The sequence below is a fragment of the Psammomys obesus genome, unplaced genomic scaffold (genome assembly GCF_907164565.1).
Source record: "Psammomys obesus unplaced genomic scaffold, mPsaObe1.curated_primary_1811, whole genome shotgun sequence".
NCBI classification, from domain to species: domain Eukaryota; kingdom Metazoa; phylum Chordata; class Mammalia; order Rodentia; family Muridae; genus Psammomys; species Psammomys obesus.
The window spans coordinates 27,449,084-27,466,299 of NW_026596073.1; the positions used below are offsets into that span (position 1 = coordinate 27,449,084).

Sequence of the window (17,216 nt, forward strand, 5' to 3'; positions counted from 1 at the left end):
TGTATGTATGTATGTATGTATGTATGTATGTATGTATGTATGTATGTGTGTATGTGTATGTATACATGTTGGTCTGAAACATAAGCCATGGTCAAGAGGTCAAAATAATTGAGCCTAGGCTTAGAGTCTGGGAATAATTTGGATGTGGTTGCTCAAGCCTGTAGTTCTTAGAAGGATGAAGGGGACATTTCTGCAAGTTCAAATCCAGCCTGGGTTGCAGAGTGTGATCTCAAAAAGAACCCAGAGGAATAGATTATTTCCACACATAGATTTGGATGTTTTGTGAAAGATCCATGCCATTTTATTATAACCTAAAATGATACCAACTGCAAGAGAAAATTGCTTATATTACTGAGGATTGGTATCTTTTAATACCTTACAAAAATAATTTTTAATTTGGATACCCAAAATAGGAAATGCAGATCAAATAAGTTGCTTAAACCATCATTAAATAGGTCTCTTGCATGACTTTTCACTTACTCTGCATGTATTGGTGCTTTCTTGCTTTTTATCAGAAGATATCAATGACTTTCTGCTAAGAATCCTCAATCCTTCCTTAGAGTGGTGCTTCATTGGTTTACTGACTCAAGTGCTGCAAAAAAATTGTATGGGAACCAAGGCTGAGCGTGCCTAAGTGATAACACGTGGCTGTCAGCTATTCTAAGATGCCCTAATTTTTAAGAATCATCCTGGTTTTTAGAGATGCTGAATTGTCAGAATTGAGCCTGGGAAGTTAGACAGGAGCTAGAAAGTGAACCTTTTCATAAATCACTAATTGCCCAAAGCCTGGCAAATCATCATCCAGCTCAGTCCACCAGCAGTTATCTTTAACTGCTGAAATGAAGAGAAAGTGCAGTAGTGTCTAACACTGAGCCTAGTTAGTGTCTTTCCTAGAGAAGCTACTTTGTTTTTAGAACTGCAGTATTTCACCACAAGTTTGCTTCAGATTAGGAATTAAGCCTGGAATGAAATGGTTTTAATTACCTTAAATAAGAAACCAAATAAGTAAAATTATTTGTTGTACCAAATCTAGAAAAATGTCAAAATTTTATACAGGTAACACTAACATGTGACAAGAGCCAATTACTAAACTTAAAAAAAAAGTGTTTCATCGGTAGAAGGTGGTAGTAGTTGTGTCAGTCTGATAATAGTTTATCTGCTTGAACTAGAGCATAGATTCCTGGCAGCTCCCTTGTTTACCCTTGATGACTTAAACTTTTTTTTAATGGTTTATTTTTGTTTTTACAATTAATACTTTTTTTTTTAAGGGTCTCACTATTTAGGCCTTTGGATATCCTGGAGCTTGCTTTGTAGTAGAGGCTGGCCTTCAACTCACAGAGATCTGCATGTCTTTGTCTCCTGAATATTGAGATTGACATTGTGTGGTATAACACCTGGCTTGTTTTTATTTTTGTTTTTTTAATTTTTATTACACTTTATTCACTTTGTATCCCAGCTGTAGCCCCCTCATCCCCTCTCAATCCTGTCCTTCCTCCCTCTTCTCCCATGCCCCTTCCCCATTATTTTTAATTAATTATTGATTGATTTATTATTTTTTGTTTTTGAGACAGGGCTTCTGTATGTAGTCCTACCTGTTTTGGAACTTGTTGTGTATATCAGGCTGGCCTTGGGATTAAAGGCTTGTGCTACCATATCTGGCTTGTTTTTATTTTTAATTTTGTATATGGGATTGCAAATGTGAGTGCAGGTGCCCGGGGAGGCCAGAGGTATTCTATTCTAGTGCAGCTGAAGTTAGAAGTGTTTGTATGCTTCCCAACATGGGAGCTGGGAACTGAGCAATCAATCTCTCTAGCCCCTCCCAAATTTTTATATTTTATAGTGTGTGTGTGTGTGTGTGTGTGTGTGTGCATGTGTGCATGCATGCGAGTGTGTGTGCAGGTAGAGGCCAGAGGACAACTTTTAGAAGTCAATTTTCTTTTTCCACTGGGAGTTGGGGGTGACTTCCCAAGATAGAACTCAGGTGGGCAGCCATGCCAAAAAGTGCCTTTACCCATTGAGTCATTTGCTTGTTCAACCAATGAGGATTTTTAACAGGTTGGACTTGAAAGATCACAGTACCACTCTAGGAGGCTGGGGAGTGCTTTCTGCCTCAGAGCTTCTGCACACATATACGGGGCACATACATTCATGCAGGTTCACACATATAAAGTAAGCAAATAGAGCTAGGAGAGTGGGGCATTTCTCAGACACAGATTATGTTGCCTGCGTTTTGATCACTTCTCCCTGATGGGACTTCTCTATCAGGCCACAGGGGAGGAAGATGGACTCAGTCCTCATGTGAATAAGATGAGCTGGAGTGCCTGGGTAGGGCCCTCCCTTATTCTGAGGGATAGTGGAAGGGGGATTTGGGAGGGAAGATGGAAGAGAAGAGAGGAGAAAGGCGCCTATGACCAAGATGTTAATTGAAGTAGTTAATTTTTAAATTACAAAAAATATAAGTAAATCTTTAACATGATACACAAATTACTTTTAAAAAAGCTAAGGATTAGGCTGAGGCCTGTCTTCTACTTCAGGAAGTTTTGCTTATCTCTTTTGCGGCTAGTAGATTGTTTTGTAAGAAATTTTAAATGAGTTTTTGTAGCATGGAACTCTAGGGGTTTTTTTTGTTAGGTGTTTTTTGTTTTGTATACAGGGTTTCTCTGTGTAGCATGGACTCGCTTTGTAGACCAGGCTGGCCTCGAACTCAGAAAGAACCGCCTTCCTCTGCCTCCCAAGTGCTGGAATTAAAGGTGTGTGCCACAAAGTCCCCTGCTAAATCTAGTGTTTTTTTGATCTAGGCTACCATTTTTTAGTTTTAAGTTCCTGATTACATGTGGTTTGTTTGCCAAGTGCAGTATGGTGTTTCTGTTTTCCCTTTGTAAGGAGTGTAAATTAGTTTGTAGTGGATTGCATGAGAGGACTACATTTGGTGAAATCCTAACCAAAATTGATAGATTAGCTGAAATTGGTTACTCCACAGTCAAGAATTTTTCTAAGTCATCAGATAATACTCCAAATGGATTTTGGCAGTGGCACTGGGCCTGGGAGCTGGGAGACACTGCTGCCTACATCTCCTGCAGAGTTCTTTCAGACCTGAGTTTTAAAGATTTCAACAGGGAGACAGTAAGATAAACCAAAGTGTAGGTGTGAGCTTCCTAAGAGAGGGTCAGCAAGGGACATAAACAATTTTAATAGTTTTCATGTTAGCTTGATGCTAAGATATCCTTTAAAGGGATGCCAAGCCAACCCTCTTCTGTTCCCTCTCTTTCAGTGAAGAGGTTATAGGGTATCTATGGAAGTAATTAGGATGGAATTATAACCTGATTAGGTAAATTCATACATAAGGTTTTCATAAGGGAGTTCAAACTTGTCTTTCATAGAGTTTTTTTTTTTTTTTTTATGATACTTAAAGAATTGCAGGTTTATAGCTGGAAAAGGAGGACGGTGATACTGATTATGCATACCTTCAGGCATTAAGCAGTTTTTTGTTGTTGTTGTTGTTGTTTTGTTTTTTGCTATTTGCAGGCAATCTTAGCAAATGTTAACTGGGCTGGAATTCTTTACTCTTAGTTGGCCAGAAACTTCCATCAAGCTGATGCCTCTTCCACTTTTCCATGTCTCATTAATTTCCCTATCCTTTTCTTGTGCATCAGGTTTAGTGGCAGTGGTTTTCAACGGATGCATGTCCACAGCTTTTATATTTTTTTTTGGTGTGAGGGCTGGTTGCTATGGAGCTCCCTAACTGATCAAAGATGACCTTGAACATCTAATACCTGATTCCTCTGATGCCTCTACTTAAGAGCTACAGATTTCTAATGCATGATGGCTCTAGCAAGACTTCAACTATATTGATCAGTATTTTAAACACTGACATTTAAAGTCAAATTTGTGTCAGTAACATAATTGTGTTTTCCTGTTACCGAATGAGTTTTGATAATTTTTTTCCATAAAAGTCTCATTTCTACTGGTGTAGTATTGCTACCAGACTTAACCCTTTTTTGCTCTTTAATGAAAAGAGCTCTTGAAAGATGGACATTTTAAAAAAGGTACTATTTATAACCTTCCAGGGAGGAAAAGTTTGGGTTTGTGTTGATATATATTGCTGCAGCTGTGTCTTTCTCTAAAATGAGAAGTCTGGAAGGTTTATACATAGATTAACTTTTTGAGAACCAAAGCTTATAAATCATCTGTTCTGATTAACATCAGACTTTCAACTCTTGAAATTGTTAATAACATGGCTAGTGTGTGTAGGATCCTTCTTTGTGACTTGATGGGATGAAGTTGGAAAACTGTTTTCTATTTATATTCTGTACTTTGAAAATTGTCTTCAGTGGCTGTTGTGTGTTACACTGTGTCCTTTCTTCAAGCCATTTATGTTTCTACCTCAAAACTGCCAAGAACCTTAGGTAGATATTTAGAAACTGAAATAAATGAGTCACAGAACAACCTGAAGTAGAGGGGGAAAAGCAAAGGTTAGAAGAAATTGTAATTCAAGTAACACCTTAAAAGTTCTATACATTAAACCTATGTTTTTCCTATCACAATTACTTGTTCCCTTCTAATTAGTAGGTCTATCCTGATGTTCTTTTTGACTGAAGAATTTAGCAGGTTCAACCCCCCGCCCCCATTCTTTTAAATATCTTGTTAGAGAAGCATTTTTGCTCATTGGGTGCTATACTTTAAAATGTCTTTCCCCTGTCGTGATCATTGAGTTTTAAAGTAGGCATTAATAATTATCTTATCAGTGTAGTGTTTTTTGTTACCTGTTGTCTCCTCCCTCCACAGTTAAGTGTTTTTAGTACTTTTTGGTTTACTAAAGTATTTTTTTCCTTCCCCAGAAGATTTTCTATTGCTGTTGTGAGTGGAAGCCTCTAGTAAACCTTTTTTTTTCCAGATGCTCATTGTATACATGTTACAGAGTACATTCATTGATTGTTAACTTGCAAACATACTGAATTACTAAGGTTCACCCGCCCCCGCCCAAGACAGGGTTTCTTTGTGTATCCTTGGCAGTCCTGGAACTCTGTAGACCAGGCTTGATCCGCCTGCCTTAGCACCCCAGCCCTGGGATTAAAGGTGTGCGCCACCATGTCCGCCCTCTTCAGCATATCCTACCTGCATGCACCACTACAATTGGCTCTTTAATTCTTATTTAAGATAGATTTCCACAAGTTTGAGCCTTTCTAGGGCTCAGTGGCAGGTACCAGGCCAGCAGCAGTTACTTAGCAAAACTGTCTAAAAGCAGGAACAACAAAAATTACTGGTCCTAGCTGGGCATGATGGTGTATGTCTGTAATCTCAGCACTCAGGGAGACAGAGGCAGGTGGATCTCTGTGAGTTCAGGGCCAGCCTGGTCTACAAAGTCCAGCACAGCCAAGGCTACACAAGAGAAACCCTGTCTCGAACCCCCTCCCCAAATAAGTGAATGAATGCATGCATGAATGAATGAATGAAAATACTGCTCTTATATCAAATGAATTTAAATTTTGTGGAGATCTGGCAATTTAGAAGTACCCTAGGTGTTTTGACTTTAGGAGATTGGATCAGAACATTAAAAAATTCATTACAGCCCAGAAATATCTTAAAGACTAGGTCCTTATTTTAGTGAACTTCACAGAGGAAAGCTACTAGCAAAGGATATAAATGCCTAGCGTTGTGTTTTTTCTTAAATTTTGTGAAAAGTGTACTTCTAAATACAGTTTAGCACTGGTGTTTTCAGAGGAGATGTTGGGATGTTCCTTAAACCCTGTTTTTCTGTTTTTGCATTTTAGAGTTGTGATTTGAATTAATCCTGCTAAATGATTTATACAGACACTTAAGAGGGATAAGATTATGAAGAGCGTTAAACTCTTGAAAGTTGTTTGAAGAACTAGGAAGTATTAGTTAAAGTTCCAACTAGAATTGACTTTTGATGGCAGATGACTAAATATTTCTGCACTTGGAAATTGTTAGTTTCAGAAGTAATCATCAGAAGTGGCAGGGGATAATATGAAAGATTTGGTGGTAATGTTAGAATAAAGATTCTGACCAGAATGATGGTTTAAAGTGAATGTGTATAATAGAAGTGAAATCAGTGAAGCAGACATGGGATGGGGAGCAGCAGATCTTTAAATTTAGGTTTTTCTTGGAGAAAGGAACTTAAAGGTAGGTGTTGTAGTGCACACCTTCAATCCTAGCACTCTGGGAGGCAGAGGCAACTGGATCTCTGTGATTTCTAGCCCTGCCTGGTCTACAAAGAAAGTCTAGGACAGCCAAGGTTATACAGAAAAACTGTCTGGAAACAACAGTAACAGACAAACAAAAACCAGAGCAAAAAACCCTAAACACACAACAGCAAAATCAAAACCTTCAGAATTATAGGGGAAGAACTACTAGATATTTAAGTAGTTGATGGTTCACTTTCACTTTTTGTGTATTGGTGAAGGTACACAAATAAATGAGATAGTAAATTTGGAATTGAAGAAAACAAGGCCAAATTATAAAATAATGCACTTGAGGGCTAGGGGATCACTCAGCCATAGCTTAGTGTACAGGCCCTGGGAATGGGCAGGAGGAAGCTTCTGGTTGCTGAATCAATTATATTCCTGCAGCTTGCCATACTGTGTTATAGTGAATAAAATTCCATCTGCTAGTTTTGAGACAAAGATTTTTTCTGGGGTTGTACTAAACTTGCTGTTTGCTTTTCCTTCTTTTGGTTTATATTTTGAAGTCTTTAATTTGTTAATTGATAGTAGACATTTAAATATTGCTCTTTTAAACCGTTTTGTTACTTAACAGTTCCATTTTTTTGTCTTTGTCTTTTGTGAGTTCATCTTGGCATATGCTTTAGTGTTAAATAGATTTTAAGGGAGCATAAACAGTAGGATTTCTTTGCCCAAGTACTGAGTGTATGTGTCTGTATGGCTAGTCTTCAATGCATGTTTTGAAGTTGTGTAAGTGTTGAGAATACTATTTACTAATTGGCCAGTGGGTTAAATTATGTCTAGAACCACCAGGCTAGTATTGAGGGATTTGCAGTTGTGTTTCACTTATTCTCTTAGAATAAAATTGTGGGATGTTACCTAGCTCTTACAGTACCAAATTACTGAACTCTTAGACACCTTGCTACTATTTCATCCAACTAATAATGTCTGTGCTCTAAGCATGAGTATTGTTGTGTTTGCCTTTTTAATTTTGAAATAAATGATAACTTATAACCAGAGTTCAAGGGTATGAAGAACAGCTTTTTACAAATGGAGATGAAAATCAAATTCACATAACAGTTTTTTCAAACTCTGGTTTGTAGGGAGTGTGGGTTTGTTTGGAAACTGGAAATTGCGTGTGAGTGTGAGTCTCTTGTCCTTTCTGTCTCCCCTCTCTCTCTCTCTCTCTGCCACCCCCCTTATCTTCCCCTGTCCTGGGCTGGCTTTCAACTTGCTATGTAGCCGAGAATGACCTTGGATTTGTGATCCTCCTGGTGTTCACTGTCACAGTTTTGTATTGTGCTGGGCATGGACTGCTTTGAATATGTTAGGCAAATAATGCCAACTGAGCTATCTAGTCCTTGGTATTTTATTTTTCACCTTCTAAAGACAGGGTCTGTGTACCTTGTCTGGTATTCAGTGCGTAGCCAGGCTGGGCTGGAACTTAGAGCAGTCCTCCTGCCTTAGCTTCTACAGTGCTGAAACAGACTTAAGTCACTTGGTCTTCTGATCTGTGTTCTGTCATCATTTTACAGTTTTTATGTCTATTACAGGCTTTTAGAGTTAGTTAATAACATTAATATTGATAAGACTTTTTCTTTATGCAGGGATTTATCAAAGATGTCCATGAAGACTCCCTCACAGTTGTTTTTGAAAATAAGTAAGTTATTGATAAATCTTAATTTTTAAGATGGGTTATGTTAAACTGAGTGTTCTTACTGATGCCAGCAGGAAAATGATTCTGCTGTTAAATGTGATTGCTTTGAGTTGCTTTGATCCTGGTGAAATCTAAGTCCAGTTTTGATAACCCTTCACTTGCTTTTCTATTGAAATTTACCTGTCATTTAATATTGTTCTTTGCCAAAATATGATATGGATATGATTCAGTCAGCAATTTTTTACAGAAGTAGATGGTACAGGGTAAAGGCCCCTAATGTTAATATTTTGGCATAAAAGTTTCTCCCTCCAAATAGTAGTGACTTTGAGGCTATCTTTTATTGTTCAATGTTAATGAGAATTGATATTAATTCTCTTGATATTCTAGAGGCTAGGCAATTAAAAGTGGGGAAGACAAGTACACGAAACTTCCTTGGGAAGTGTTATAAAAGGATCTGTTAACTTGAAGGTCAAAGAACCGTTGAACTTAGTGGCTCTGAACTGCCTGAAGATATGTGTCTTGACAGCTGCTTCATGGAGAAGACAGGTGTTGATATCTTCTGTTTTTGAGAGCTGCCATATAGATAGTAATGGTACAGAGAAAAGGCATTGAAATCCTAGACTTTCAGCTGTCACCTTGCTCAATGTTCCCGAGAAACATTTTATGTGGGATATGCCTCCCAGGTTTGAAGTGACCTATGGAAACTTGAGAAAGATACTTGACTATAAAAACTTGTCAGGTAACAGCAGCTAAATTAGTTTATATTTCTACAAAGATTATGCCTTTACTAGATTCTAATTACATATTTTCCAGCTAAGTTTAGGAACTTTTTGGGGGTTGTGTATGCTGAGATTGAACTTTGGCCCTGTGAGCATGTTAAGCACAAAGAAGTTCCCATCTGCATATAAATTGTAAATTTAAAAAATATCCTTTAAAAGCTATATGTTTTTCAAGTATGTATATCTGCACCACATGCATGTCCGTCCAGTCTCTTCAGAGGCCAGAAGAGGATGTCCGCTGGAGCTAAAGGCATTGGGAGCTTGCTTGCTTGTGTTTGTGTTCTTCAGCTCTAAACTACTAATAATATTTTGTACTTCTTTTGTGAACATGTACATGAAAGTGACATAGTTTTTATTATTTATAAAATTTATGAAGTTATTTATGAAATTGTGCACCTTTTTTGATGTTATATGCTAGATTGCACCCCTTTGATTTCATAGCTGTGAATATTATTTTGAACTTTAGTCATTCTGAAAATAGCCCATTTTGTTTGCAGGGTATGATATATTTGCCAGTCTTAGGATAAGTAATTTGAGTGTAATACTATAAGTATTAATTATAAAGCTTATCAAGAATCATAAAGAAGTGTTCTATTTAGGATTAATAAATTAAAAAATTAAGGTTCTTTTTTTTTTTTTCTTTTGGAACATTCTGAATGATAAAACTATAATACTAGTCAGATGATAGCTTTTCCAAACAAAGGTTAACTAATTCTTTTTCTAATCCTTCAGTTGGCAACCAGAACGCCAGGTTCCATTTAATGAAGTTCGATTACCACCACCACCTGATATAAAAAAAGAAATTAGTGAAGGAGATGAAGTAGAGGTATGTGTATTTAAATTTTCTGTATGGTGCCCATTTTTCATTCTAAATAAATATTGTGTAGCTGATGGATGGATAATCGTTCTCCTTTTCCTGTTCTTTATTGGCAGTGACTGTAATGTAGTGTTACTGGAGACTTAAGTCAGAAGGACTCGTGTCATTGCTGCTAAGTTTAGCTTTGGTGGGCTTGATAAAGTTTTGCAAAATGAAATTTTCTTTAGAACATTAAGGATTCATAATGCATTTGAATTTTTGAAGAACCCTAGCACAGAACCATACGGTATTAATCACTAAAGCTAGTTTTAGTGGTTTGTACTTCGCTATCTTTGGTTATGTATAATGTATATATGAGCTGCTTTGTGGAATATTGTAGGAATGGCTAGGGAAAATTAAGTAAAGAAAATTTTTTAAAAAATGGCAAAAAAACACCCTACTACTTAGTGTTCATACAGTGTTTTTACCCTCTTTTCCCTTCCGGATAAAAATATTGTACTGCTTTGTTTGTAACTTGCCTCCCCCATACTTAGTAAGTTCTGCATGTCTGTCTCTTCAGTATTAACTATTCTTAGTGAATATGCTTGTTGTTGCTGGATATGATGTTGCATGCGTGTAATTCTAGCCCTCTTTTTTTTTTTAGATTTTACTTTATTTTATGTATATGAGTGTTCTATCTGTATTTATACCTGCCAGAAGAGGGAATCAGTTCACATTATAGATGGTTGTGAGCCACCATGTGGTTGCTGGGAATTGAACTCATGACCTTTGGAAGAGCAGACAGTGCTCTTAACCTCTGAGCCATCTCTCCAGCCCTCTAGCCCTCTTTTGAGACTATGTTGGGACATGTATGAAATCCTGTACTTCAAATCGCCCCCCACTTTGAGAAATATCACAACACAGTGCAAAGATACATAATTTTACTTATTTAAAATTTTATTTTTTAGTTCTTTGTTTTGTGCAGTATCTGTTGATTTTATTTGCTGTCCCCCACTTACCCACCAAATTGTGTCCTTTCTCTTTTTCCTACTTAATAAAAAACAAAAACAGGCCCGGCATAGTGTTGCATGCCTGTAAATCCCAACATTCAGAGACGCAGAGTCAGATGGATGCCTGTGAGCTTGAGGCCAGCCTGGTTTAGAGAGTGTGAGTCCAGGACAGCCAAGGATACATGGATAAACCCTGTTTCAAGGGTTTGGGGGAGATGGCCCTAAAATCCAAAACCAACTCTTTAAGACCAATTTATGGTTTAGGACTAAATACTTTCAGATATGTGATCTTCCACAGGAGAGTGGCTCTATTCTGAAAGCCATTCCTTTCCTAGCAGCCAACAGTTTGCTAATAGATCTATGATGAAGGGTAGGATTGCTTTTCATGCTGGGATTTGGTGTGCCTTGGGCTTACATAGGTTTTTGTGCAGCTGTCATAACTGCAATGAGTTTATGTGTACAGCTGTTGTTTCATTTTAGTCATTTATTGCCCCTGGTTCTTATATTCTTTCTGTCACAATGATCCCTTAGCCTTGGGAAAAGTGGGTGCAGTATACATCTCTGTCTAGGGTTGAGCATTTTGCAGCCTCGTATTTGCTCTTTGGCCAGTTGTGGGTCTCTGATCACCATCTGCTACAAAGCAGAAGCTTTTGAGAGATGGCGTTGGTTGATCTGAAGAAGGTAGACTTGAAAGCTAGGATATACATTTTTAAAATTTCAAGAAAGTGGTAGCATTCTTGTAGATTCCTAGATCCTTAATTTATTTGTCATAAGAGGCTGTGGTATTACTAAGGAGATTATTAAAGTCTTATTTTTGCCTGGTTTATAAGGCTGGAGAGTATATTAATCATTTCTCATGGAAATATGTAACAAACATTTGGTTTTGTTTGGTTCACAATTTGGGAGTACTGTTCATATTGGTAGGGAGGCATGGCAGCAGGGACTTGAGCCTGCTTTTCATGTTGTGTCTGTAGTTAAAAGAAGAGAATGATGATGTTCCTTCCAATTGTATCCAAGATCCCATGCTCGATTTCCCAAAATAGTACTTCTCCTGTTCAGGGTCAGTCTCCCCAGCTCAGTTAATCCATTTTGGAAACTCTGTTATGGATATAGCTAGACGTTTGTCCTAGGTGATTCAGGAACCTGTTGAGTTTACAGTATTAGCCATCATAGATAATAAAACAGGTGGGTTCTACAGAAAGCTCTTAGTTTTTGTCAGTACTATGAGCCCATTTCCTTAAGTAACAGATGTAATCGCTCCTCTCTTTTGTAGTTGACGTCACCAAAATCAGTACCAGTAACTTAACTTTGTAAAGAGACCCATAACTGTAATCTAGATGTATATGGTAGTTTGAATGAGAATACTCCTGATAGGCCCAAAATATTTGAATGCTTATTCTGAAGTTGATAGAACTGTTTGAGGTGTAATTAGGAGGTAGACCTTGTAGAAGGTGTGTCACTGGTGGTAGGCTTCGAGATTTGAAAAGCCCATGCCCTCCCACTTAGTTCTCTACCTTGTGGTTGTTTCAACATGAAAGCTCAGCAGATACTCCAAATGCTCTCTGTCATGATTGATGGTCATGCACTCAAACCCTCTGGAACCAAGAGCCTGAGGATTAAATACTTTATTTTATAACTTGCTTTGGTTATAGCAATAAGAAAGTAGCCAATACAGTATACGCTAGTAGAGTTCTTGAGAGATGGGGAGACCTGAGAATATAATGCCAAGTGACTTCTGTGCAGATAGGAACTTGAGGGGAGGTAGTTAGGAGACACACAGTTATGGCAGATGATGCTACAAGTTTCCATCTTAATCTTCTTTTTGTATTTCATTGAACACGATTTTCTCGGAATTGTATCATTTTCTAATATTGTTGTATGAGACCAGAACTTTTACTTTTGGCTTTTAAAATCTAATTCCAGTAACCATTGTGTTTTCCCCTTCTGGAACCAGATCAAGAAGGAATCAAGAAAAGAAAAACTTAGGTTGAAATATTCTCAAGTTAGAAAGGTCAAGTTTAAGAGATATACTTTAAAAACAATGATTTTGTTCTTTTTTAGAAGGCCTAGAATTTGAGATCTTTCTACCTCTGTTTCCTTCGTGTTAGGATTACAGGCCTTACATTAGCTTGCTGTGGTTTCTCTATACTTTTTTGCTGTTAAGATACTGTTGGAACACTCTGGTTTGAGGGGGGACAAAACTACTTTTAAGTCAACAAAAACCACAACTCATTGGTGTGGTTACTTGAGGATATCTTATTTAACAGTCTGTTTTCCCTAGTCTATGTGTAGGAAAGCCTAGCCTTACTTTAACCATCTGTGACCTGTTTTACTTCATTTTCCATTTCATGATTTAGTCTTAGTGAAAATTTCCTGGTTTTGTAAAACATCACAGAGTTGTTCACTCTTAATTTTAAGGAAAAAGTTTTACGTTTAATATTGTCTCCAGTTACCCGTTTAGATGTTCTGTTTGGTTCCTTGTTTTAAGCTTGGTTTTTGTTTTTGTTTTTTTGGGCGTAGGGGGTTTTATTATGTAGCACTGGATGGCCTGGAATTTACTCTGTAGACCAGATTGGCCTTGAACATAAAGAGATATGCCTGTCTCTCTCTGCCTGTTGAGTGTGTCTGTGTGTACTACCTTGCCTCACTCCAATTAACTTTTAAAGTTCCCCTTTCTCTTTAAGTTCAGAGTAATAAAATTTTAAAAAGGTTTAATGTATTTAGATGTTTCGTGTTCATGCATGTCTATGAAACCTGTGTGCCTAGTGCTTGAGAGGCCAGAGGGCCTGTATCTTCTGAGACTGGAGTTATATTCAGATGGTTGTGAGCCACCATGAGGGTGTTGGAAGTCGGACCTGGGCCCTCTAAAAGGGCAACAAGTACTTTTAACCAATGAGTCATCTCTCCAAATTCTAAAGCTTAAGTTTAAAAATATAAGTGAAATTATACAAAATTAATAAAAGTGAAAACATACTTTTGGCATAGATGTCGATATAGTTCCAGCTTAAGTGCCATCAACTAGAGTTGGGTGCTCTTTCGATTTTTCCTTTTCATTTATAAAGATTTTTAACATATCACTTGTGAGTTTTGTATTTGCCAATTAATAATATTGAGGCATCATAAATATTGTCATGTTTGCTTGTACAGATTTACTTTATTTTTAACCACCAAACATACAATTCCTTGGTATGGATGTATCTACAGTTGAGATCAGAATTACCACCATTACAGCAAAAAGCAGTAATGGCCTTATGCCAAATCTTTTTAATAGGGTTACTTGCTAGACTGAGATGATGCTGAGATGATGACTTAGTGATAAGAGCACTTGTTACACAAGTGAAGACCTCAGTTTGGATCCCAGCACTTAGGTAATGAGCCTGGCAGGTTCTCCTCACCTGTCTATGCCTAGGAAAGCTTAGCCTTATTCTAAACTCCAGCCCATCACTGTTTGGTGGGGAGAGGAGATGGGTGCTTGCTTACTTGTCAGCAGCCTCCCTGAAGAAACGGGAGTTCTAGATTCAGGGAGAGACCCTGTGGCAGAGTAATAGGAAACACTTGGCCCACATATCACAGAAACACGAAGAATTAGAAAAGCTATCTGGTTTTTGTTGTTTTGTGTGTGGGTGTGTGTGGAGGTCAGTTGTGAAAACAAAAGGCATCTTTATTTAACATTTTGATAATACCAAAACATACCATTCTTTAGTCTCCAAAAATATTTGAATTAGTATCGAAGTTTGATGAGTTGAACTAATATTTACTGAATTTTTATTTCCTTCATTGATTCTGAAATGAAGTTTACTGTTGATCCCTTGTTATGTGACTTGTTTTTTTTTTTTTTTTAAGTCCATGTAGTGTTTTATACTACGTATGAATCTAATCAAGACTTCACTCATGCTAGGCAAGTGTTCTGCCACCTCAGTCCCTATAGATAAGGTTTTTCTTCTGTTCAAGACAGGCTCTTACTTTATAGCTCTTGGTAAAATCTGCATCCTTTTCCCTCTGCCTCCTGGGTGTTAGGATTATAGATGTTCCTTACCATGTGTGGCTTTTATTTTGCTTACTTCAATTGCCGTGTCCTTATGTGTTTGTTTGTTTGTTTTTGTCATTTTCATTTATCAGCCAGAATACTGTTTGAATGTAGGAGACAAAAGTATATTAGTGTGGATTTTTGCAGTGTCAAAGATTAAATACAGGTCTTTGTTCATGTGAAGCTAGCATTTGATCTCCAAACTACATCTATAGCCTGATAAGTGGTGTGTGTGTGTTTTGCTGGAATTGGAACAGAAGACCTCTGAAGAAACGGAAGTTCTAGGTTTAGGGAGAGATCCTGTGTTAGAGGAATAATTCAGAGTAATAGAGAAGAACACTTGGCACTCATACCACAGAAACACAGAAGAATTAGAAAAGCTCTTGTCTAAACGTTTGTAAAGGTTGGTTGTGAAAACAACACACCTGAGATGTGTGCCCCCCCGAACGATAGGCTCCGTCATGTATTTGATAGTTCTATGGAATGCAGTTTTTTCTTTTTCTTTATGGATGCTCTTTTAAATCCTGGGATTCTGCAGATTAAGAGAGTGTGCCTGGCTGGGCGTGGTGGTGCATGCCTGTAATCCCAGCCCTTGGGGAGGCTGAGGCAGGCAGATCTCTGCAAGTTTGAGGCCAACCTGGTCTACAAATAGAGTCCAGGACAGCCAAGCCTACATAGAGAATCCTGTCTTAAGAAAACCAAAAGGAGCGGGGTTGGGGAGGGGGGACGACTACTAGCTGACACTCTTTAAATATACTTCTAGAATAGATAGGAAGGCTTGTTGATTTACTGGTTAGTTATAAGGGATTGTGGATGGCCAAATAGAAGAGCTGTATTAGACAAGGTTTGGGGATAAGAACCTTTCAGTCAGAATGTCATGTCTTACCAGCACTTCAGTATGCTTCCCGGTACAGAAGACGCTCTACTGCTGTGCTTCTTAGGCTGGGTATTTCAGTCATATTTCCTTTTAAAGTTGGAATAATTTTACTGGTTCTAGGAAGGACCTGCTTTGTATACCAAATTTGAGGATACTGAACTCAAAGGCATAATATGTCTATCTAACTCATTCTTTGTTCTGTTTTTGTTTTAATCTGCCCTGGTATAGTGGTAGACATCTATAGTCCCAGCGCTCAGGAAGCTGAGACGGGAATGTAGTACAAAGGCAAGCCTGGGTTACCCAGCAAGATGCTGAGTAATAAATAGACAGATTGCCTACTGGGTTGACTTAGTCAAAATCAGGTCAACCAACAGATAAGGCAAACAGAACAAAGAAGAAACCAAAGCACAATCAGAATTGTGATGTTATTACCTGATTTAGTACTAGTAGTTGAAGTACCTGATTTAGTACTAGTAGTTGAAGTTTTTAAAATGGCCTGGGGAGGTGGAGGCAGGAGGATCAGTAGTTCTAGGTCAACTTTGTTACTGGTATAAACGGTTCAAAGCCAGCCTAAGCTATTAGGGACCCTGTCTGAAAACAAAGCAAACAGCAGCAAAGTATTGTAAAATTCGTATTTTTGTAGGAATTTTTGTAAGATACGTATACTATTTTAGATGAACTGAGTGTCTTCTATTTTACTTTTCAGATAAATATTTGCAATACGTTGTACTGTTTTTAACAGCTGATCAATTGTCTTAAGCCTCCTTATTTCAATTATTATTATTATTTTTTTAATTCCTCAGGTATATTCAAGAGCAAATGACCAAGAGCCATGTGGATGGTGGCTAGCTAAAGTTCGGATGATGAAAGGAGAGGTGAGTGACTTTACCCAGGAAACACTGACTTGCTGTTACTGTCACCCCACCTCAGATACAGTTGATCAGTTGTTTCAGATTCACTGTACTGTTGATTTTAATTGAGTTTTTAAGTGCCAAACACTAAGGATTCTTTTTAGAGGTATGCCTCAAGCCTATATGACTGTCAAGGTACAAGCTTCTAAATCTGGCATATGTAAATGATACTGATAGTATAAAGGTATGCTTAGTGTTTGTACATAAAGTAAGGGAGGTTAGAACATCATCTAAAGGTCAGTACTTCAGTTCACATGAGCTTTTAAAAGAATTTTGTCTTTTAGTTTTATGTCATTGAATATGCTGCTTGTGATGCCACTTACAATGAAATAGTCACATTTGAACGACTTCGGCCTGTCAATCAAAATAAAACTGTCAAAAAAAACACCTTCTTTAAGTGCACAGTGGATGTTCCTGAGGATTTGAGAGAAGCGTAAGTAATTTCATTGAGCTGCTTATGAGCTGTTTTTCTGTCTACAAAACAAAATCATTGCTTAGTCAACCAACCAAAACAGTAAATAAGGGGCTGAGAGATGCCTCAACAGATAAGAGCACACAGTAATCTTTGATAGGACAGTGTTCAATTCCTAGCACTTAAATTGGTTGGTTCACAATCACTGGTAACTCAATTCTAGGGCATCTGACGCCTCTGGTTGGCACTGGCATTCGAGTGTGTATAACCACAAAATAATTAGAAGTAATAAAATCTTTTAAAATTTTAATGGCAGATACCAAAATGAAATATTGAGATTGCATTATACTTTTCCTAAATTTAATTCATTACTGAAGTCTGAATTAATTTTTCTTTAGGTGTGCTAATGAAAATGCCCATAAAGATTTTAAGAAAGCAGTAGGGGCCTGCAGAATTTTTTATCATCCTGAAACTACCCAGCTAATGATACTGGTAAGATAAGACTGTATTTTTAAGTTGATTAATGACCAGACTTATTATTAAGTATTTCAAAGGCTTATTAAGT

The 17,216-nt window shown here is 37.5% G+C and overlaps 1 protein-coding gene across 4 annotated transcripts in view; it reads left to right on the forward strand.

Moving 5' to 3' along the window:
• The window catches only part of Fxr1 (FMR1 autosomal homolog 1), a 52,668-nt gene that overhangs the window by 10,708 nt on the left and 24,744 nt on the right, over positions 1–17,216 (forward strand). For all 4 annotated transcript variants that reach the window (XM_055625840.1, XM_055625843.1, XM_055625844.1 and 1 more), the window contains exons 2-6: positions 7,790–7,842; positions 9,351–9,444; positions 16,132–16,203; positions 16,524–16,672; positions 17,050–17,143. In XM_055625840.1, coding sequence (XP_055481815.1) covers positions 7,790–7,842; positions 9,351–9,444; positions 16,132–16,203; positions 16,524–16,672; positions 17,050–17,143 — 462 coding nt within the window. The remainder of the gene's footprint in view (positions 1–7,789; positions 7,843–9,350; positions 9,445–16,131; positions 16,204–16,523; positions 16,673–17,049; positions 17,144–17,216) is intronic.